We start from the raw sequence: 23327 nt of genomic DNA, 5'->3' as shown, positions 1-23327 counted from the left end.
GAATCACCGAGTGCAGTGCCTGGCACATAGCAGGCACTTAGTGTGTGCTCGAGTTCCTGCTTTTCCCCAAGAATTTTCTTCTTTCCTTGACTTGTGCTCATGTCTTGTTTTACACAAGTAGCCACGGAAGCATATCAGCTTCACCTAGCTAGACTTTAAGCTTCTGAGCCAGAACCCATTTTTATATTCTCCAGCATCTGGCACAAAATTGTGTATATGTTAAGTGATCAATAAAGATTAAAACAAATTTTTTGGATTTTATCTCAAGCCTTTGGGAAGGGATTCTTTTGAGTGGATAAATCATATTCGCCACTAGGGGGCACAGTAAGACTTAATATAAGCAGCTCATCCAAGCTTCTAGAATGTGGAAGAATCCTTGATTCAAGGTAACATTTACTGAAAAATGATTTCTTTCTGATCAGGAGAAAAACAACACAGTCCGACTTATTAATCTAAAGAACATGGAGTGCCAGTTCCTTCATATCCTTAAAACGTAGCTTTGGAATTCATACATTTCAATTGGGCACATTACAGTGGAAAGATACTTACTTTAATATGTTCTAAATGTTCTGTGAGCTGTAAAATATGCTTTTATTAGTTTTGAAAAATTTACAGCTAGAGAAATTAAGTAAAATAAAACAGTGACTCATAATTCTGCACCGCTGCTCTTTCCTGACGATCCCCTCCTCCCCTTGTCTGTGAATGTGCTTGCTTTTTCATAGCTGTGATCCCAGCATGGATACCCTTTTATATACTCTTTTCATCTCCCAGTGAACTCGTTTGGCTTAACGTGTTTGAACACCCACTGCACGTAAAGGTAGAAATTCAGACTTTGATGCCTTTTTTTGAAGGAAAACATGTACGTGGCCTGCTTTAACCAAAAACACAACCAGCCTTTACTGAATGCTCCCATGTACAGAACCCTCTGCCAGGCACTGAGAGGGAGTCCCAAAGGAATAAGATGTGTTTTCGGCTTCCAGGGACCTTCTGTACCTGTATGAAAACCTGCAGTTCTGAAACACAGAAGGTTTTTAAAGAAAATATATGAATTAGGTGTTGTTTATTTGCTTTACAGAATAATTTGCTCTAGAAATTCTTTTAGTAACAAGTTTCCTTAAAATACTTTAAAAAAAACCTTTTAATTTTCGATCATGAATGTAATAGATGCTTATTGTGAAAAACTTTAATGATGCAGGAAATATGAAGTATGAAGGAGAAACAGAAATCATTGATAACTCCCAACCCCAAGTCAGTGCCTCATTAACATGAGGGACCTCCCTGGTCTGGGGCCCTACATTCCTATCTGTTTACATAATTGGGCTTATTGCATAGTATGTGCAGTTTTGAATTCTTCCTCTGCTGCCCAATCTTTTGTAATGTGTAGGGGGAATTTTTCTACCTTATTAAAAACTTCTCCCCAATATATTTTTATAACTGTCTCAAATTTCGCACTTTGCTTCATCATTTCCATGTTGTTTCCTATAATTTCCTGCTTTTGTTTAAAAAATAATCAGTATTACAGTGAATATGGCTATACATAAATGTTGTCTTTTTTTGCTGCCTTAATGAAGTTAAGATGGGCTTTGAGGCCGGGCGCGGTGGCTCATGCCTGTAATCCCAGCACTTTGGGAGGCCGAGGCGGGCGGATCACGAGGTCGGGAGATTGAGACCATCCTGGCTAACATGGTGAAACCCCGTCTCTACTAAAAATACAAAAAATTAGCCAGGCGCGGTGGCGGGCGCTTGTAGTCCCAGCTGCTTGTAGTCCCAGCTGCTTGGGAGGCTGAGGCAGGAGAATGGCGTGAACCCAGGAGGCGGAGCTTGCAGTGAGCCGAGATCGCACCACTGCACTCCAGCCTGGGTGAAAGAGCGAGACTCCGTCTCAAAAAAAAAAAAAAAAAAGATGGGCTTTGATTTACACCCAGGCATCCAGGCATTAACTAAAGCCCTTGTGTGTGGTGAGTGGGACCTGATTAGATTGGCAAACCTTCAGTACCACTGTTGTACTCCTTGGCTCCCATGCCAAATCTTCTGCTTGGTAGCTGTGTGACTTTGGGAAAATCACTTAGCCTCTCTGATCCCCTAGTTCCTCACTGGTAAAATGGGGATAATTGGTAAATGGCCACCAATTAAGGTTGTTGCTGTAAAGCTGAAATGAGAAGATCCAGCCTAGTGCCTGACAAGGGAGAGGCTGAGGAAGCATGTTTCCGATTCCCCTGTACCTGTATTGATTAGTTATAAAACAAAGTGTAGAAAAGACAAATCACCCAGAATCCTCCAACTTACTGTAACTCTTGTTTTTTGTGAATCTTTTCATTGTCTCTATGCACACGTTTTTAAAGCGTTTCAATCTCAGTGTTCTTGAGATAAATACTTTAAGAATCTAAAGAGTTTGAGGATTGTCTGTGCCAAGCCATTCATGCACTCCCTTTTCATGTACTGAACACTTGGCAGGTCCATGTTGGAGAGCTAGGTCCCTGTCCCCAAAGTGGTCACATTTAAAGCGTGGATGAGAGGATGGAGAGCACTAGCCATTGCTGAGCGCTTACCATGTGCTAGGCATGTTCTAAATGCTCCGTCTCCTCTTCGTTACAGGCCTGAGAGGCCACTTCTGTCCTCATTCCCATTTTACAGATGAGGAAATTGAGGCACAGAGAGGTCAAGAGACTTGTCCGTGGTCACACAGCTAGTGAATGATAGAGGCAAACAGGGAAGCTTCAGACGCAGAGCCTGAGCGGAAAGAGCTACCACCACTCACGCTGCCCTCCCGCCTCTGAGAATAAGGGATGGAAAAGCGCATCCCCTTCACCCAGGTGGTGTCCAAGCTCCATCCCAGCTTCCAAATTTTGTGGTTCTGTTAAGGGACATACGGAGAAGAGATGATCTCTGGGGTGGTTTGGATTTGCATTTTTATCTATTACAGGATCCTGTTGATTTATCATTGTTAGTGAATCTGATTATATTAAGGTATCTTAGATGTGCTTTGTAGAAAGTGATATATTTCACATTCAAAGACAAGGAATTTATGGCTCTAAGTGCCAGAGTGAGGGTTTATTTCAGTTTTGAAAGAATTATTCTTGATGGATTTTACAAAATGAGATTGAGAAATGATTAGATGTGTGGAGTGAGGAGTCGTGGAGCATTATGCAGATGATTGGCAATTTATTCTAAGCACGAGGCAAATCTATTGGCAATGAGAGGCACAGCCGGGAAGGAGGTTTGGCTGGTGGTAGTGTGCCTTTGGTATTTGGGGAGTGAATGATTAACAGTGCATCCAGGGCAATTAGATGAAGGTGAGGAGAGAATGGGTGATGTGTGTGTGCGCATGTGCGTGCATGCATAGCGTTCATCTGGTTCATTTGATAGAGACCCATAGAGGGGAAGACACTTGCCTGAGGACACACAATAGGTGTTTGCATGCTTCCCAGTCTGGACCCTCTATTTGCTTCTCTTCTTTCCCATCTTCCAGAGGACTTTCAGAATCACCTGAATTACCCCAGGATTGGGAGTAAGGGGCTTTAGACTGGTTGGCAGCAGGGCTGCCGAGCCTCTGGGAAGAGCCATGAGATTCCGAGCTGGAATCTTCTCTTTGTGGGAAGTGAAGTTTTTTTGACACTCCTCCTCCCCCATGTGAAAACCGCGACGTTTCTGAGGCCAACAAATGAGACATTTCCCAGTTCCAATTGCCTTACAATCTTGTATCTTACAGAAAAAACCTTGGGTTGAAGAGGAATAAGAAAAGGAAAGTGTAGCAGAACCCAAGCTGTGTTTTCCACTTTTTAATAACTTCATTCCATATAACTTAAACAGTTTGGTGTACCAAGGGCAGGGCCTTGTGCTCACCAGATGCTGACAGGAAGAAGACAGCTGTGTGAAGGTGCAGGCTCTGTCCTGGAGAAGCAAGCCTCATTCACTCTCATCCCATGTCATTAAGGGAAGGATAGAGCAATTTGGAAAAATGCTTTTAATGTAATTGAAAAATGCAGATTGCAAAATTGGCGCACTTAGGAATCGAGACAGTCTAGTAAATTATTTCTTGTTGCTTTTAAAACTCGTAGACAGTAGACTCTTAAAGGTGCCTGTCTAATGCCCAGTGATGGCCTGTGTCCAAATGAGTTGTTTTAGATTTAATTTGTTTTATCATAAAAGTGGTAAAATTTTGGAAAAAAATGCAAGAAAATGGCAGAAATTAAAAGATAAACCATAGACCCTTCATTCAAGCCTAATGACCGTGAACATTTTGCAAGCAGTGTTTCCTTCTTGTCTTTTTTCCCTACATATATCAACTAGTTTTAATCATACCGTAGGTACTTTGTTTTTGTAGCCTGCATTTAAAATCATAGGATGGTCATTTCTCCCCCAGATTGTTAGTATTTTTTCCTCTTAAGAGAAGGGTTAGGTAAGTCATTCCAACCTTTTAAGCTTTTCTTCTAGCTTCTCTTTTCTCATCAGGTGTTTTGTCTATTCTCCCAGATGGACACAGCTCTCATGCAGACCCCTCATATACTGGGGGGAGTGGAGCAAGCCGGGGGACAGAAGCACTGAGGGGCAGTCAGAAGGTACATGTGAGTGAGACCAACTGTGTCAGCCCAGGATACCTGGAAGCCTGCCTTCACCTGGACTCCCCTCTGGCAAGCTTCCTGAAGTTTCCTGAACTTGGCAGAGGACAGTGTACCTTGATCTTCTACATGGAATACTGTGGTACTGGCTGAAATGCAGGGAGGATCAGAAGGGCTTTAGAAACCTACAACCAAAGTGGCCCTAGAACTCTGCTTTGCCAGGGCTCGTGGGGCTGTTCTAGGCCTGCCTTTCCTCGCCAGGACTGTGGCACTGGGGAGCTCGGCCGCCCCATAGAACGAGGGCTATACAGAGATGAGTGGCACCCCCGGGGGCTGCTGCTGCTGAAGGTCATTGACTTTGCGACTCTGATTGCTTGGGCATCCTGGATGTCCCTGGATTGAGCTTCTCGGTTTCTCCTCTTTATTTCTTGGCCTTTCTGTTTTATTTTTCTGGGGAATTTCTTCCACTTTATCTATCTTCCAATGCTTTTTTTGAATTTGTATTTCTGCTGTCATAAACTTTTAAATTGAAGAATAATATATATCCAGGGAAGTGCTCTGTCATATTTTTACATTCCAAGAGCTGTTTCTTATTTTCTGAATGTTCCTTTTTTTAACATAGCATATTGTTTTTTATTGTATATTTACAAGGTCTTTTCTTAGCTCTTTGAGTTCTTTGAAAGATTTCCTGTTTTCTGAAATGTTTGTCTCTTTCTTATCTCCTTTGGTCTTTTTTTGTTTTGGTGTCTGTGTTCCATGTTAGAGATTTCCTGCTGCTCATTCCAATTAGGGAGGGAGGACCTACAAAGCTGACCTGACCAAAAGCTGTGTGTGTGTGTGTGTGCGCGCGCGTGCACGCACACACACTTGTGTGGGGGCAAAGGGACTTTGTTTGCAGCGGGCCGGATGCAGGGTTATGAGGCGGCAGGCTGGCGCTCATCATAGGAACCCACTTGTGATTATTTTTATGTATTTCCTTGAGCCTGGTCAGCTTCTCAGGGAGGGGTCTTCTCTGGGTGGGCTCTTGGCCTGCTGCCAGCCTTCCGGCATCTGAGCTGGGGAAGAGGGTCAAGGTCTCCGTGTTTAGTGTGCAGACTGCACTCTTCATCTTGTCCTCCAGCTTGGTTTTCTCACTGTCCAGCACGTCTTTTCCCACTAGTGTGCAGATCTGTGCTGCTCTTTTTGGGGGCTCTGTAGTGCTCAGTGTCTGACACACACCATCATTTATGTGTAAAAGTGGCTGCGTCTTCTCACCCTCCACAGCAGCAGAATTATTACCTTTTGAAAATGTCTGCTAATTTAATGGTGTCTTGTTTGAGAACCAAGTGAGTTCATTTACGTACAGCTCTTTTAGAACAGGCCTGGCACTTCGTTCATTCTAAACAAGCATTTGTTATCCTGGTTCTTGTCCATCCATCTCCTGTAGTCTTAGTGTTTCTCTTATCTGGGCAATTTACATACTAACAATATTGACCTTTCATCATATTTCACCCTCTTCCCCACCAGGGTGTTGTGTGGTGTTGAGTTTTGGTATTTCATTTTTTTTTTTTAACAGAGAAAACCTGACATTTTTCGTCGTCAAGTCTCTGGCCCTTTCCCTTTGTAATTGTCCGTGGCTCTAGAGCATGGCATGTCCTCCCCCGCCTGAGATCTGATAAATCGTCACCTATATTTGACCTTCATCTAGTAGTGATTAGCTTGAGCCAGTTTCAATTCTCGTCAGTGGGTCCGAGGCAGGCCTTGCGCCACCATGATGAATGTGTGCGTGGTGCCAGGGATCGATGGGCATATTAAGGAGCAGCGCCGCGGTCCCCGGCAGCCGGCTTCGTGACGCTCCCCCACACTGATGCTGGCTATTCATGATTTAAAATGACCTTCTTCCCATCCGGCTTATTCCGCAGGGCATGGGTACGCCACAGCTTCCTCAACCTTTCCTCAAAAAAGAAATGTTGTTTTTGACCATAAAAGAAATGCAATCTGGAAAGAACAGAAAGGTATAAAGAAGAAACAAATTGCCCATTTTCTCTCCGCCCAGAGGCAATGACTGCAGACCTTTTGGTATATTTTCATCCAGCCTTAAAAAAAAAAAAGATTCAACATAGTTGAGCTCCAACTATACATCTAATTTAAACTCTTCTTTCCCTCCACATACTGCAGTAGCAGTTTTTAATGCTGTAATTTATTGCTTTGGTTTTTAGTGTGGTCTCCAAATCCCTGGGGGGCCTCAAGACCCTTTCAGGGGGTCAAAACTATTTTCATAATAATACCTAGGAGTTATTTGCCGTTTTCATTCTCATTCTCTCCTAAGTGTACATAGAGTTTTCCAGAGGCTATGGGGTGTGTGCTTTTGCAGTAGATTAAATACAGACGCAGCTTTGAGAACGCAGCTGTCTTGTATTAAGCCAGACATTAACGAGATCTGCAAAAATGTAAACAATGCCTTCTCACTAATTTTTCTTGGTCTTGGAAAATAGCGTTATTTTTATAAGAATATGCTATTTCTGTTAACATGTGGGTTTGTTACTGTTACTTTTACATAATAAATATTTTTTTTTTTTTTTGAGACGGAGTCTCGCTCTCTCGCCCAGGCTGGAGTGCAGTGGCGCGATCTCCGCTCACTGCAAGCTCCGCCTCCTGGGTTCACGCCATTCTCCTGCCTCAGCCTCTCCGAGTAGCTGGGACTACAGGCGCCCGCCACCACGCCCGGCTAATTTTTTTTTTTTTTGTATTTTTAGTAGAGACGGGGTTTCACCGTGGTCTCGATCTCCTGACCTCGTGATCCACCCGCCTCGGCCTCCCAAAGTGCTGGGATTACAAGCGTGAGCCACCGCGCCCGGCCCATAATAAATATTTTAAAATGTCCTCAGTTTTCACTTCTAACATGCTAAGTACTCATAGCTATAATCTGAAAAAACAACAGCTCTTTGGGGTCCTCAGTCATTTTAGACAGTGTAATTGAGGACCTCTGTTTTCTTTACATCTGTAATTACATTTTGGAGGATCTCACTATTGTGTTGGTGAAAACATCAGCACATCCCAGCTCTGGGATAAGTGAGTGGGTTCTTTTCCAGCCACATCTCTGTCTTCTTCTGCTTGGTTAGCTCTCCAAGCTGTGTGATGAAAATGTGATCCCAGGGGTCCAAGCCTCTGTCACCCCCCTGCCCCTTCTCCTCTGCCCTTCCTTTTGCCCTTTGTGGAGATGACTCAGCAGCATTACAAAACCATAAGCAAAATCCCCCAACTCGACCATACACTGAAATTATCATTATCCTTTGAACACCCTCCCATCCATTTCTGGTCCATACGGGTTGTGTTTGTCAGAGTGTGCGTGCAGCTCTGCAGCCTGTCTTTCCATTTAACATTCTCTCCCAGCCCTGCCCGCGCCACACTGTGCCACCAGCCGCCTCTGCGTCTTTGGAGGGCCGTCAATTTTCACTGGTTCATGACGCTCTATCGAGTTGATTAACTGTAATTTACTTAGCCGCCCTTGGACACTTAGGTGGTTTCTAATTTTTGCTATTATAGATAATGCTGAAGTGGTTATCTTCATGCATGAAACCCTTTTCTGTTGGATTATTTCTTTCGGATTGATTCCCAGAAGTGGGACTGCTGGGTCAAAGGGTTGTACATTTTCATGGGTCCAGATACGTCTCTTGTCAGATTGCTTTCCAAAAGGATTATACCAATTTGCACTGCCACCGCAAAGCTTGCGTGATAACCAATCATTTTGCTTAACTATCGTGCCTAGAATTTTCCTTTGAAGCCCCAAGGGGGCAGAGGCCCTTATCTAGGTGAATGTGATCTATAATTATTTAGACTAACACCAAAATTGCTTTCAGAACATTCTTGACCTGCTGAGTTTAGAATTCTAATTCGCATACATGCTAGCATTAAAAGTTTCACAAGTAGCAATTTCTCTCTCCCTACTCACAGTGTGTTTACACAGCCTGACAACTGTAGGGAAAATGAAAGAGATTTTATAAACAGAAGTGGTCTCTTTCTGAACTAGTTGAAATGTTATTTTGAAAGGTACAAAAACACAAATTAAAACAGATTTTCATTGTAACCTTTGCTTAGAAAAGTTGTTTGTTTTCGTCTTGGCTTCTTTTCATGTTCTTTTCTCTCATTCAAGTGTATTCTGATATGGTTCTGATACGGTTCCGGTACCTGGGTGTCCTGCTGCGTTGCTGTTAGCCCGGGGGTGGAGGAATGGTGGCTGTCATCAGGTGCTGGCAGGGCTGCTGTGGGAGGGGAATGAAGTCTTGCTCGTTTGCTCCCAGGGCAGAAGTAGGACAGATGGTGGAAGGTGTGTCTGTGGGGGGAAGAGGTCAGCACATGGTGAAGAAGAACTTTCCGGTGCTCAGAGCTGGGCAACTCGGGCAGTAGATTACTTGGAAAGGGAGCGAGGGCCGTTTTGCATGGAGGGGTGTAGTGCAGGTTGGAGCCCATGTTGCTGGAGGGCTGGGAAGTAGACGCAGGCATTGGGTCAGCCACTCAGGCCTCGGGCTCCAAGGCCGTTAATGGCTTGAGTGTCCTGTGGTCAGGGCCAAGATGGTGGCTGTGAGCTGCTCTGCCCTGAAATACTGCACTTGGGGCCCTGCCCGAGTGGAGCACAGCACTCCACACAGTGCGTATTCAAAAGAGAGTCAGGCACATTCCTCCTCTAATTTCTCTGAGCTTCAGCATTCTCATCTGGGAAATAATTATCTCGCAGGGCTGTGAGGATCAGAGGAGGTTAGATGTGTGAAACCACTCTGTAAACGATAACGCTCTTACAAATGGAAGGTATTATCAAGAACTCCAAGCCGGGTTTATTCTGTGATTTCCTCCTAAGCCGAGTTCTTAAGCGTGTGAGGCTTGCAATCCAATTTGCCTCCAGTTGCCTTGATTCGTTGATCAAATAATCCGGTGCGCACCCAGTGACCCCAGCAGACTCTTGAGGAGCTCAGGTCCCTCTAGGTGTGGCTTCTTGTCTTCTAGTCCAGCAGTGTGACATGGCTGGCAGTGGTTGAGGTGGTGGACTTGGGGGATGGCTCAGCTGATGGGCCTTGTGACGGCTCCATGAGCCAGGCTTCTGGACGTGCTGCTGTGTGGCCTGTGAATTCCTCGGGCCTTGCTTTATGCTGTCTCTGCTGTGAGCAGAGAAGGCGCTCAGTGGCAGTGTAAGCAGGGCGGGTTCCTCACTTCTTTCTTCATTTGGTCATCTGTATGGCTGTCCAGCCATCAGTTAAATTCTGGCTGTTTGCCAGGCTCTGGGATCAGAGGGGACCAGACCCACTCTTGCTGGCAAAAAGTGAATGAGGCACAGACATCAAAGCAGACTTGAGAAGGATGATGAGAAAGGCCCTCCAGGGCTATCTGTGCTGGGAACAGGAATATACAGGAGAGTGGGCTAGGTCTGTCAGTGCCGGAGGCAGAGGACAAGAAAAGCCTCAGGGAAGGGGACGGATGAGTTGGGTCTTAGAAGATGAGGAGCCAGGATTTCGGAGTCAGCCTGGACAAAATAGGGAGGCCCATCAATTAAAAAATTGGCTGGGTGTGGTGGCACATGCCTGTAGTCCCAGCTACTTGGGAGGCTGAGGCGGGAGGATTGCTTGAGACCAGGAGGTTAAGACCACAGTGAGCCGTGATTGTGCCACTGCACTCAAGCCTGTATCTCAAAAAACAACAACAATGAAATCGATGAGGAACAGCCAGGTGAGTGGGGAGGACAGCCCTGTACTGTGCATGCTATGGGGTGGGGACAGTGAGGACGGCCAGGCGAAGCGCTTGGGCTTGTCATCAGCTTTAGCCCTGGAGGTCAGTGGCCCAAGGCCACCTGGCACTTCCTGTACTTGTGCTGGGTCAGGCACCACACAGGGGTTTACGTCTCATTTGTGCCCTCAGCCGGGTAATCATCACAGCTCAGGGAGTCTTATTTCGGGGTTCAGTCCCAGCTCCTGTGCTTTCTGTGTGGCTTAGGGTAAGTTACTTAACTCTCTGGACCTTGGTTTCCCCATCGTAAGTCAAGGATAATAACAGCATCCACCTCCGTCTTCTGAGGATTAAACAAGAGAACCCACGGCAGACTCTCAGGAGAGTACCAGGCATATGGCAGGCACTCTATAATGCGAGCTGGCGGCAGCATCAGCATCCATGTGTCCCCTTTACAGATGACAAAACTGAGGACCAGAGAGGGGTATTGAAGGACATGTAGCTCCTAAGCACGGGGCTGGCATTTGAACTCACCTTTGCTGCCTCTGCTTTCTGGGATTGTTCTAGTCACTTCCCTGCTTGAGAGCTCCAAAAGGGTAGTCGTGTAACTGTGGCAAGGCCTTTAATCTTTTTGTGTCTTAATGAGCTCATCTGTAAAATGGCAGGAGATCTGATATAAGTTCCATGAGGGCAGGGAATTTGTTTTCTTCCCTTGTTGTAGCTCCAGTTTGAATGAATAGCACCTGCTCAGTCGACCATACTCTTTGTGGGCCTACTTGAATCTTGGGATGTAGAGAATCTTGGAGGGGTCCAACTGCATGCCCCCACCCACCCCTCACCTCCAGTCTGTGCAGGAGGCATCCCTGTGGGGGATTCGGGATTGGTTAAATGTGGCCAGGTTTGTGAAAGGGCTTTGGAAACTTTGCTGGGAGCTAAATCAGAGTGATGATTGTTCCACATCTGTTGAAATGTTTGCATTTTTTTTTTTTTTTGAGATGGAGTCTGGCTCTGTTGCCCAGGCTGGAGTGCAGTGGTGCGATCTCAGCTCACTGCAAACTCCGCCTCCCGGGTTTACACCATTCTCCTGCCTCAGCCTCCCAAGTAGCTGGGACTACAGGCGCCCGCCACCACGCCTGGCTAATTTTTTGTATTTTTAGTAAAGACGGGGTTTCACCGTGTTAGCCACGTGAAGGTCTCGATCTCCTGTTAGGTCTCCACGTTAGGTCTCGATCTCCTGACCTCGTGATCCGCCCGCCTCGGCCTCCCAAAGTGCTGGGATTACAGGCGTGAGCCACCGCGCCCGGCCGAGATGTTTGTATTTACACTGTCAGGTAATGGTCATGGGCTTGCAGCTTGTACGTTTATTTATTATTTATTTATAAATCATAAATCCAGAAAGGACTTGAGGAAGCCTACAATAAAATATACAAACACAGTGAAGGTATTAAAGCAAGACAGACCATGAAAAGCCACCCCAAAAGGAGAAGGAAGCCTGTCAATCAAGCGCAGAGCTGACCGCTGTTCCTAGCTGGTGCCTTGCGTCTTGTTCTGTGTGCTGTGTTCTTGCAGACCCAAGGCAGGTGGCACAAGGTTGCCCAGTTCTTGCTGTCCAAGAGAAGCCAACACAAGTGGCCTCACATAGGCATGTGGGATGGCAGGACAGTTGTGCTCAGAGGAAAGGCAGTTAACTTCTTGTCTCAGCTGCCCAGGGAGGAGATGAGGATCATAGGAGAGGCCAGGGGAAGTCTCTGTCCGAATCAAGCTAAGGAGAGGTCACATGTTCTTTCTAGGGTGGGCTGTGGCAGGGCCACAGGTCCCTGGGCCAGACTGCTAGAGTTGTTTTGCTCTTTTCTGTGCCTTGGTTTCTCTCCTGCCAAGTGGCTGTAACAATACTTAGCTCACAGACCTGTCGTGAGGATAAATGTGGTTTTGGCCAGGGACCTGGACCTTGCAAAGTGCTTTTGTTAACCTGACCTGTATGGTCTGTGTTTCTCATGGTGAATGTTGTGTTTCTCAAATGGCTCAAGTCCTTCAACTCAGGTCCCCAAGTTCAGAGGAGGTGCTGCTGGAGGGGTCGCAAGGTGGGGTCTCCCCTCATGCCCTTGTCCACCCTGACGTTGTCAAGTGTGACCTGTTTGTTATTGCCTAAAATCCCTTAACGAGTTCAAAGCAAAGGGAACATACTTTTTAATTATTTCTCTGCTTGTCTCCAGCAATGCTGTTGTCAAGGAAACCAAAACCTTTGAAAAGCTTTTCAGCTTCTCGGTCGGAAGAGGATACTTGTACAGAGCTTATATTGTCGGTGGAAATGGACCTGTCGTTCTGTAACAAAATTTATTTCTTTTAAAAGGGCTTACTTCCTTCACTTCTTACAAATAGACTCTTCTTGGCCTTTTAACAGAAGATGGAAAGTTGTTACTGGTATTTTCTCTTTTAAAGAATTGCCTGCATTCCTGACATAGTATTTCATTCATTCAACATCTGTTGTGAGACTTGGGTGCTAGGGATGGGAGTGTGCTACAGAGATGAATATAGCCTTTCTGGAAAGGCTCCTGGCTCATTGAAAGAAACAGGTGGACAGATCATTATAGCGCAGCATCATGACTGCTCTGAAGGGTGTTGGGTAAGGTGCTCTGGGGCATAAAGAACAGCCTGGGAGGGGCAGTGTCAGCAAGTCACAGGAGTCCTAGAGGATGGGTAGCCATTGCTCAGCAGCAAAGCGATAGAAGAGCGTTCCAGGGAGAGGGAACAGAGTGTGCAAAGGCAGGGAGGTGTACAAGAGCATGCTGCCGTCAGGAAACTACAAGGTAGCTGGACGAGGCTGGGCATTGGATGCATAAGGCATGAGGAGCAAGACAGGCTGGAGAAGACTTTTTTTGTTTTTGAGACAGAGTCTTGCTCTGTCGCCTAGGCTGGAGTGCAGTGGTGTGGTCTCGGCTCACTGGAACCTCTGCCTCCCAGGCTCAAGCAATTCTCCTGCCTCAGCCTCCTGAGTAGCTGGGATTACAGGTGTGCACCACCACACCTGGCTAATTTTTGTATTTTTGGTAGAGACAGGGTTTAACCATGTTGGCCAGGCTGGTCTCCAACTCCTGACCTCAAGTGATCCACCCACCTCGGCCTCCCAAAGTGCTGGGATTACAGGCATGAACCACCACGCCCGGCCTGGAGAAGACTTCTGATCAGGAGTGGGGAGTGTAAAGAGGTTGCAATGCACGCTCTTCGAAGTGCATCCCATTTCCGCCTGACAGAGCCTTGCTTCTTGACGTGCAGAGGCATGTCACTCCTTTTGTTCTTGCTTCAGAGGGAAGGGACACTGCTAACACGCTGGAGTTTAATAATTTACTTTTGCTGCAGGAGTACGGCCTTCCTTGTAATGTTTCAGCCAGCATTCCAGTAAAATTTTATGATAGTTAAGCCCTATCGGAGCATTGGTTTTTATATGAAAAAGATAAGTCATTGTTAGAAAAACAGGAGTCTTAACTTTTAAACACCCCTTGTTTTTTTTCTTGTAAAACTTTAAAAAATAATTTCGGATTTATGGAAGAGTTATAAAAATAATACAGAGAGTTCCTATGTACGCTTCACCCAACTTGTTCGAATGGTAACATCTTGTATAACCTGGTGCATTTATCAAACTAAGAAATTAACATTGGTACAACTCTGTTAATTAAACTATGCACTTTATTTGCATTTCACCAGTTTTTCCACTAATGTCCTTTTTCTGTTTCAGGATCCAATCTAGGATGCCGTATTGCATTTAGAGAGCTCTTGCTATTTAATAAGTAATTTGTTTTTTTGGGGGGGTGGACTGGGCAGTAAGGAATGGACTGGAGCTTGTCCTGGCCACTAATTTTGAGTTCCCTGTTCTGAGTAAACCCTGCACATCCTGGCTGATGTCCCATATCAGGAGACCAGAGCCTTGAAGCTATAGTCAAGCTCATACTGGATGTCTTTTGGTTTTCAAGACTTGCTTCCTAGTTCAATCATGAACAAGACAAGCAGAAGGTTTGCACCTTAATGAGGCTTAAAGAGCACTCACTTACAAAGTGCCAATAGTGACTTGTCCTTAATGGTAGCTGTTTAGTGATAACAGGTTTCTCATTCCTTTTTTCTTTTTTTTTCTTTCTTTTTTCCTCCTGGATTTAACCCAGCCAGCCTTTGGGGCTAATGTTGACATTAGCTAGAATTCGAATTTAGACTGCTTACCACATTTACGTTTTTACACAACCTTCCTGTGGTTTATCAGATAATTGAGTGTGTCTTGAGGCAGTAACTGCGTTGAAATGTGTTGCATTTAATGAGTGAAACTAGAGCATTCTTTGCATAGCGATAGATGCACATCTGTAGGTGGTTTTTCCGACAAAAGTCTCAGCTTAGGACGTTTCCTTCCATTCCTTTCCCTTCCTTCTCTTGCACTTCCCCCCTTTTCCTTTCTCTCTCATCCTTTCTCTTATGTCTTTTTCGGTACTTTTTTCACTATGCTCTCCTTTGGCCTTGCACCTGGTCCTGTCTCTGCCTGCCTTTTCTCCTTTGCATTTCCTCCTTTCCGTCCCCCTGTGCCCCTCTCCCTCTCTCTTGCCAATTCCCATCTTCTATGCCTTTCCCTGCAACAGGCCAGTGAAGCTGTTGCCACGGAAACAGAAGCCCAGCAGAAGCTCTGTTCTGCTTTCCGGATGCTTCTAACGATGATGACGCAGATAATATTGATTTCTAGAATCAGCTAAGCCCTGGCCTGTGGCCTCTGGAGTCCCTTCATTTTCCAAAGGCCAAGCTGATGCCACAGCTCATCATTCTGTTCAGTAGATGGTCATTTTTGATTTCAAAATTGAAACTTCAAAATTTTGAGTAATCTACTTCCCTGTGGCTCCAGAAGATAGGTTGCAACCATGTGAAAAAGACTTACTTGAATTTACTTATATTAACTGAGGGAAAAATACCAGATGAGGAGGGTGCGGGTGCTGCAGGTTCCAGGAATAACTTAAGTTACACATGGGAGAGGGTTAGATGCATTTGTTGAATTACTGGGCTGAGTGACTGCTTTTAAAGGACTTGGGAGAAAGAGAAGTACAGTTGAGGCCTTAAAAAAGATACTTAATTCGATGGATGTTTAGTGAGGACTAGCCATTTCTGAGACATGGGGTCAGGTGCTGTGGGGCACCAGGCGTGTGAAAAGCACAGTTCCTCCTCTGGAAGAGTGGCTTTTTAAGTGACAGAGCTGGGGCATGTGTGTCATGTACCGCAGTGACATTCCTTGATACTTGTCATGGTGATCCAGTGAGTGCAGCTGTTGTCAGTTCTGCCATACAACCCACATGCCTGCACATTAACTGGGCTTTGTGGTCCCCTCGGAGGGCTGTTGGCGCCTGGTCCTCAGTGGAACTGGTTTATGATGGTGGCAGCCTTGTTGCTCCTTTCCGGGTTTGACTCAGGCCCAGCTTGTTGGCATTAGTTAGGATTTGGAGTTTTGCCATTTAGCCAGCACCAGCTAATAGCCCAGCAAGGAAGAGTTAGTTCATGGATTATATTTAAGTTAGTACTTATTCCCAAAGGTAACTTTGTTTAATAAAAACCTTAAGCCCTTATTACTGTGCTTCTGGTTATCCTGGCTTCAGTGTGTAAAAATAAGACTTATAAAATTCAAACATTATTTATGAAAATGCAAAAACATTTTCATTAATACAGGGCGTGATAAAAAGCAAAAGGCACTTTCCATCTGTGGCTAAGTGGTCTTTCTGCACTCAGGTCTTTTTGTTTTCATAATCACTTTGTGCTTATTTAAATATTGCCCTTTCAGTAGTGAATTTTAAAGGGAGGAAGCTTTGGTGTGTGAATAACTTTACAACTACCCACAGTATTTCCATCCAGTTGCTATGACTTAAGTTGATAATGGACCCCACACAGGAGTCACTAATGGATGATAATCTAGGAGTGTTTTTGTTATTGTTTTTATTTTAGAAGAAAGGTTTGAAATTAGCATAGTAAATCTCTGTGGGATCTTTGCAAATAAAAGAATGTTCACGTTAAAAACAATTTTCAAGAAAGATGTATGTTAATGAATAAAACATCAGTGAGTGAAAATAAGCGTGTTTAATTATTCAAGTAGAAGTAGTAATTTAAACTAATTATTGCTTGCGGATTTCATAATTCAGTTTTTGTCTCACAATAATATTTCCTCTGGGCCTCCGGGGCGCGTCAGCGGCTGCTTGCTGTTCCTGGGGCGGGAGAGACCTCCCCCTCCCCATGGCTGCAGCCTCTGCCCCACTGAGCCAGAGCCAGAGGAGCCCAGTTTCTGCTTCTGCTGGCCTCCTCATGGTCTCAGTTCACATGGATCCCCCTTGCACTGCCTCATTAGGCATTTCCTTGCTTATCACCTTCTCTGGTTGATTCGGGCATCTCAGACCAGTTCTGTCCATTGAGGTCTGAGTGTCATGGGGGCTGGTCCCCTGCCTCCTCCCTGGTGTCTTAGACTTCCTTGGCAGGGGTGGCCCTGAGCACCCTGCCCATGTCCCCACGAGGCAAGTCCTTGCCGTTCAGGACTGCCTCAGGTTGGGTCCCCTCCAGGAGGCTCCCCTGCCTGGGTATTGATCACTTCTTCCTCTCTAGGGCTTTGTACCAGCAGGTTCTGGTGGTAGCAAGAGAATTACAGAGAGAATTTGTTGGTTGACATTTTTCTTTTTTGGGCTTCTTTTTACTTTGTTTCTGATCCTAAAGGAAGAAAAACATATTCATACAGAGGAATGGAAAAGTACCAGAGAGCCTGAGAGGAAGTGGGGAGGACACTTCATCCCCTGGAACTTGCACCTGGCTTGTCTGCTCCTGGGTGGCTCTGCACGTGTCTTAGTTCTGCTCATTCTCTGTATGCAGGCACTTGCCATTTTCTCTGTGGAATTCGAGGGCTTGGATGTGATTTTTAGCATGGACACCTTGGAGGGCCTCAGTTACATTCTCCTTGGTGTACCTCCTGGGGGACAACTGGCATTAGTAGGTGCTGATGAAGGAGTAGGAAGTGCTGAAAAGCACTTTTGCTCAATCGTGTGAGGCTTTTAAAACCCAGTTATTACTGCTACTCCCATGAATGCCCATAATGGCACAGGAGGTTTTCTGAACCTTTCTTTATTGCACAAATGCTCCTGGAACAGATCTTGACAATTCAGGTGAATTATTATTCTACCCCTCAGAAGGTAAAGGGAAAGCTTTCTATTTGTAACTTTTTCTTCCAAGTGTCCTCTGTCAAAAGGTAGTGACATCTTCTCTCCTGATATGTGACGTCTATTATTACCTCGGTATAATCATGCACCATTCTGTCTCACACTCAAAAGCTTTCCATCCAGCACGTCAGAGGGACAATCTTTATTTAAGACACACTCCCCCACTTTTCTTTGTTATTACTTTCTCCTAAAAAACAAAAAAACAAAAAAACAAAAAAACAAAAAATTCCCTTGGCTTTAAAGGCATGATCTGGGCTAGGAGTGACTCATTGTTTTGCAAGGTTATTGTCGTAGGCAGGGACAAGACAGGTGGGACACGGGGGTGGACAGAGTGATGCGCTGTCAGCCAGGAGCCAGGGGTCCAAATGGGGTTCTGTCATTTAACAACTGAGCCCTCGGCAGGCCAGGCAATCTCTGGGTGTTGGTTTCCTCTCTTGGCAAACCTGGAGGCTCAACTGTGTTCTGTGAGGCCCTTTTAAGCTGAGTAGTTTTGTGATCTCCAAACTAACTGTAGCTAAATGAGGTAATGAGAGAATTACAGGTGTCCCCCAAACTCTTCCTGCAGAGTAGTTGAAATGAGCATTCATGATTCTGAATCGGTTTTCTCTCCCTGTGAGCTCCAGAGGAAGTCATTAAGCCGAGAAGTTGCTAACATCTTGTGACCACCGTGGAGCAGAGCCAGGGGCATGAAATAAAATGCCATAGGATGAGACCTGTGTAGCCAGCCAGCACTTAGGGAGATCTCCTAGGAGGACACCCTTAGGTTGTCCTCCTGAGGGTCCAGCCCTCTCTGAGGGGTTGAAAGCTGAGCTTCATTACGTTCTTGACCCTGTCTCGCCGACCTCAGGGCTTCTGTATTAGCAGTGTCCAACAAATGGTTGTTGGGGTGAATTGAATTTTCTCTTATGGATAGTGTCCTATCCTTTCTACCAAGTAAGCTTCCTCTCGGGGAAGAGACAATTCGTCTTTATTTCTTTTAAAACTGATTTTTTAAGAATAGAAATACAAATTGGTATTTGATGTACAGAGAAAAATGAGTCGTCCTCCCATGCTCTGGATCTGGAGAGGCCACATCTGGCTCATCTCTGGATCCTGGGGAGCGTCAGCCTTGCTGCGGGAAGCAAAGCGGGCCTGGGCTGCCTTGAATTAGAATGACCTGGCTGCCTTTCCAACCAAAGCACATATGGCCAAATGTTGGGGGAGTGAATTGGAGGCAAAACCTTTTGGAATTATTGGGATCGTTGGGACTCCTGGGAAGGAACTGGGCAGACTTGTGTTTGAGCCATGGCTCTTTCTACCCTAGGTCTGGGGAAGGTCCTCTGCTTCTCCCCCACTGTTTCTTGTAAAGTGGGGCTGGCATGCTTAGCCTGTAGGGCTGTTGTGTATGGTCAGTGAGATAGCAGCCCTGAGTAGTGTCCAGAGCTTAGCACAGACCAGCAACTCTGGTTTTTTTGAAGATGGAAAATGAATATGTATCATTTTGCAATGATAATGTAAAATCAATGTGGAGGTGTGATTCCATTAATAGATTGCTAATGAACTCAACTTTTTAGGAGCCTGTTTGTTGCTTAGAGTGAAGTTGGCTGGAATGAGGCAGAATTAGAATGACAGGCCCACTCTTCTAATTGAAATGCACATGAAGTGCTTGGCCCTCAGACTTCCATCGAGATGATTGCAGTGATCAATATTCCAGTTTGCTTGGCTGGCAGCTTCCGGGGAATAAGAATGGATGATGGACCCAGGGAAAGTACTGCCAAACAGAGCATTAAGTTAATTCCTGTTTGCCTGGGTTCTGGCCTGCCTGATGAAGTGCCTTGAGTAGAATGAGGCAATGTTGGTGCAGACTTTATCATGGGCTGTACCCAGTATCACAAGAGCTCAAGGTGGCTGCTCCCTGACATTCACTTTTGGTAGCAATTGGAACTTCCATTTGCTGAGATCCTACCATGTGTCCAGCCCAGTGCTGGGCCCCATACACACATGATTGGTCCCCCTGAAACCTCTGAGGTGCCAATGGCATGCCCCAACCTGCGTCCGAGGACCTGGGGCTGAGAGGGCCTCAGGGCACGGTGCTGCAAGGTGCAGAGCTGGGAATGGAGTCCAGGGCTGTTTGCTCCCACAGTCTACGTTTGTTCCACTCTCCCATGCCAGCCTGTATGTGTAAAGCAGATGTTTGGAACCTGGGTTCTCATTTTCCTGTAGAATCAGTGTTATTCATGGCAGTGAGGGCCTGGTCCCAAAAGCTGAGTTTACCACTGACAATGTCGTTTCTCATGTGGTTTTCGCCTTGACCTTACCACCATGGGAGGCAGAGCGCACACCCCTCTGGTGTTCCTGGCTGGGAAACAGGGGCCCCTACCTGTGGGCTGCATGAGCAAGGCCCTTGGGGGAAGTGCAAATGCATCCTTTTCTCTGTAGTGTTTCCTTTCAGGCATAGGGCCCGCTGGAGGCCTGGCGTTCCCATGGGGCTCACTGTGTGTGCAAATGTTCTGTCCCAGTTCAGTCTGCTGACTGGGAGATGCTGACCTGACTCTGTTTCTCTAGGGCCATGATCCTGACTCTGAAAAGCCAAGTGTACACCCCTCCCTCCTCCTGCCTGCATTCTCCTTCTGCTGTTACATGGGGGCATGCACCCTTCTCCCCTGCAGCTCTGGCCTCTGCGGGGCCCATCCCTCCTGTGAGTGACATGGTTATTCCTTGTATCATTGTCTGAACTTGGCACTGGTGTGTTTGGGCCCTTCCTCTTAACCCTCCTACCTTGTGTCCCCATGCTAGTTCTGTCTTTCCTGTGCTCGCAGAATCTGTCTGTCCTCTTGCCCCCACCTCAGAGGCTTCTTCCAGTCTCACCCCCTCATTCTCACAATTGAATTTTTTATCTGTGGAAGGTGGCAGCTGGCAGCTAAACCAGGAGCCTAAGTCTTGGGCAAAGCTTCAACAAGGATGCTGAGCTCAGGGGCCTAGGAATCCTCTCTCTGCCCCATCTTTTTTTTTTTTTTTTTTTTTGAGATGGAGTTCTGCTCTTGTTACCCAGGCTGGAGTGCAATGGTATGATCTCAGCTCACCGCAGCCTCTGCCTCCTGGGTTCAAAGGATTCTCCTGCCTCAGCCTCCCGAGTAGCTGAGATTACAGGCATGCACCACCACGCCTGGCTAATTTTGTATTTTTAGTAGAGACGGGGTTTCTCCATGTAGGCCAGGCTGGTCTCCAACTCCCGACCTCAGGTGATTCACCTGCCTCAGCCTCCCAAAGTGCTGGGATTACAGGCATGAGCCACCACGCCTGGCCTCTCTGCCCCATCTTATAGGCACCCTGGGGCCTAGGATGGGGCTGGGGTACAGGGGATGGGGAGGGAGGCTGGGCCCCCTGGAGGATCAGTAACTCTGTTATATGTCTTCACTATAATCTCATTTTGGGCTGCACTCTGCTTTTGTTTTAGTTTGGGAGCCTGCTTGGAGGCCAGCACTAACAGAAACATGCAAGGGCAGAAGCAGAGCTGGCCATCGGGAGGTGGGTGGCCTGCAGGGCCTAGCTCTGTGGTGCATGGATTGGTGTGGCAGTCACCCTTCCTGGCAGCAGCTCTCAGTGATTAGGCTTGGAGGAGCCTTGGCTTTAAGTTCTCCCTGGGGAAGGGTGGATATTAGTGCTTCAGAAACGCCACTCCCGAGGAAACCTACCTGGGTGTTTTTCTCTGTAACTGGCCATTTGGAGGCAGGGCCAGGCTGTGCATAGGCTTTTGAGTTTCTCAGGTGCTTACATGGGGCTCAAAATGATGATGCAGTCAATCCGTTTCTTGACTTGTGGGTCTGGGTCCAGCTCAGAATGGAGATGTGCTCCATGGGCTTGCCTTCGGTGAAGATGGTTAGCAGGGTTGTGGGAAGGGATGTGTGGTGGACAGAGGTATAGGCTCCCCAAGGCTTAGAGGCTTCAGAAGCTCTTGTCAGGCACACAGGGCCCAGGTTCAAAGCAGAGGATGGAGAAGGGAGGGTTAAAGCCTTCCTTCTGACATTGATATGTGTGTCTCGGCCCTGGGACCTGGAGCAGTCGGCTTCAGAGGCCCATTGGACTGTTGAATATTGATGGTTTGGGTTTGGCTGAGGAGCATAGGCAGGTGTGTTTGCGATTCCTATGTACTCAGGAGGGGTATGAAGGGCAAGTCAGTGGCACAATTTGAGCAGTCAAAGTGCTGCTGTTACCCGAGCATTTGCTGTGTGCCAGGATCTTCACACGGACAGCTTCAGTTTTCATAGGAGTCACTTTTAGGCATTTTATCTCCATTTTGCAGTTGAAGCAATTGATACTTAAGATGGTAGTGTCTTTGTTTAGCGTGAAGAGCCAGGAACTGAGTGGGGAATGCCCTTATGGCAGCAAGACCGTGGCACCAAGTCCCTCCTAGGTGGCTTGTCCAAGGATCAGAGTCCAAGGCCACATTGCTACCAAGTGGCAGAGCTGGAATCAGCGCTACTCAGTCTCACACATTTTGCTCCCTGTGCCTCTTCAGAACTTCGGCCTGTCACATGTGTGCAGCTGTGGGAGCCCAGGTTGTGAGTTGGTCAAGGTCACAGCCACACCCTGCACTTCCTGCCTTACACAGAGTAGGTGCTGGACAGACATTTGTGTCGTGAAAGAGTGAGTCAGTGAATGAAAGACACACCATGGGGATAGAAAAATAAGGGGCAGGCCCCAGGGCGGTTGGCAGATGTGAAATATGGCTTAAAGACTTGGCAGTAAATCCGTGGCTAGGCCCCCCTTCTCCTTTCATTCCCTTCTTCCTTCCTTTTTGGGATTCAGAGTTGCTCTCTGGGCAGAGGGCTGCGGAGCAGGAGCAAAGCTGCAGGTGTGAGAAGGACCCCGCCGTGCCAGGGCAGCCTCAAGGAGCTGGTGAGCGAGTTGAGCCCAGAAGACAAAGGTCGCTGAAGTCCTTCCAGGAGCAGAAGATCAGTGCCTGGGCTGCGCCTGCAGTTAACATCTTAACAGTAACCGGAGAGTTCCTGAGAGATTAGGTGGTGATATATACTCAGAGCTCAGAGAGTTAATTTGCATTGTGTCCTATATTCCTGAAAAGTTGCTTTCAGATTCTTATTGATGTGTTCACATTTTTTGGGGTAATTGTCCTCCTTTGACATTAATAACCCCCCTGTTTACTCTCAGGCTCACGTACCTCTGAGAGTCCAGGAGGCAGTGAGGGAAAGCTTTTAATTCAAAGCCCTATCCATCTTCCCAACTCAGGTGAGACAGGGACTAGAACGTTGGTCTGGCTGAAGTTAAGTGAGGCCAGCCTTCTGGGTGTTGGGTGTCAGGTTCTGGATGGGGCTGGCAGTTGTGGGTGGGGCTCATGGATGGTTTTAGGCTTTTCTACCCCCTTCTTCAGTGTGCCCTTGTGGGAAGCCGGTGCGTTTCCAGGGGAGCTGCTGGAGGCTTCTTACGGCATGCAGATCAAGGAAGACCTGTAGACTACATGCACCCTGGGTGCTCTGGGCATGTTGTTTCTGCAGGTTTGGGAGGCAGCTGTCCCCCAAAGCATACAATTATTAAGAGCAGGGACCATAGTTTCACACTTCAGTGCCCAAACAGGCCCTGACACCCAGTTTGGCTAGGTTGAGTCTGGGTGCCAGAGATTAGAGCTGGGATTGGAGATGTGGCCCGTCCCCACTCAGGAGCCCCTCACGTGTATTGCCTCTCACATGTATTGCCTGTGAGTGTGCCGGGCTCCCAGACACATGTCACGGTGAGCTGTGGGAATGACCCTTGACTCCTATCCTGATGGGAGTGGGAGAGGGTGCAACAGCTGGCCCTGGGGACAGGGGAGGGGTTGTGAGAGCCAGAGCACAGATGCCTGCACACCAGGCACTGGGGGTGGGGGTTG

The 23327-nt window shown here is 46.8% G+C and overlaps 1 protein-coding gene across 7 annotated transcripts in view; it reads left to right on the top strand.

Annotated features, from left to right (window-relative positions):
• Positions 1 to 23327, top strand: part of WDR25 (WD repeat domain 25) — a 156529-nt gene that overhangs the window by 9646 nt on the left and 123556 nt on the right. The window contains exon 1 of one of the 7 annotated variants that reach the window (XM_055288184.2): positions 12434 to 12555. The exons of the other annotated variants lie outside the window; for them this stretch is intronic. Coding sequence (XP_055144159.1) covers positions 12469 to 12555 — 87 coding nt within the window. The 5' untranslated portion in view covers positions 12434 to 12468. Of the gene's footprint in view, positions 1 to 12433; positions 12556 to 23327 lie in introns of those variants that run through there. 7 annotated transcript variants of the gene reach the window in all.

Source organism: Symphalangus syndactylus, chromosome 8 (assembly GCF_028878055.3).
Source record: "Symphalangus syndactylus isolate Jambi chromosome 8, NHGRI_mSymSyn1-v2.1_pri, whole genome shotgun sequence".
Lineage (NCBI taxonomy): Eukaryota > Metazoa > Chordata > Mammalia > Primates > Hylobatidae > Symphalangus > Symphalangus syndactylus.
The sequence above is the reverse complement of the archived record's forward strand: the minus strand, read 5'-3'. Positions and strand labels throughout refer to the sequence as shown.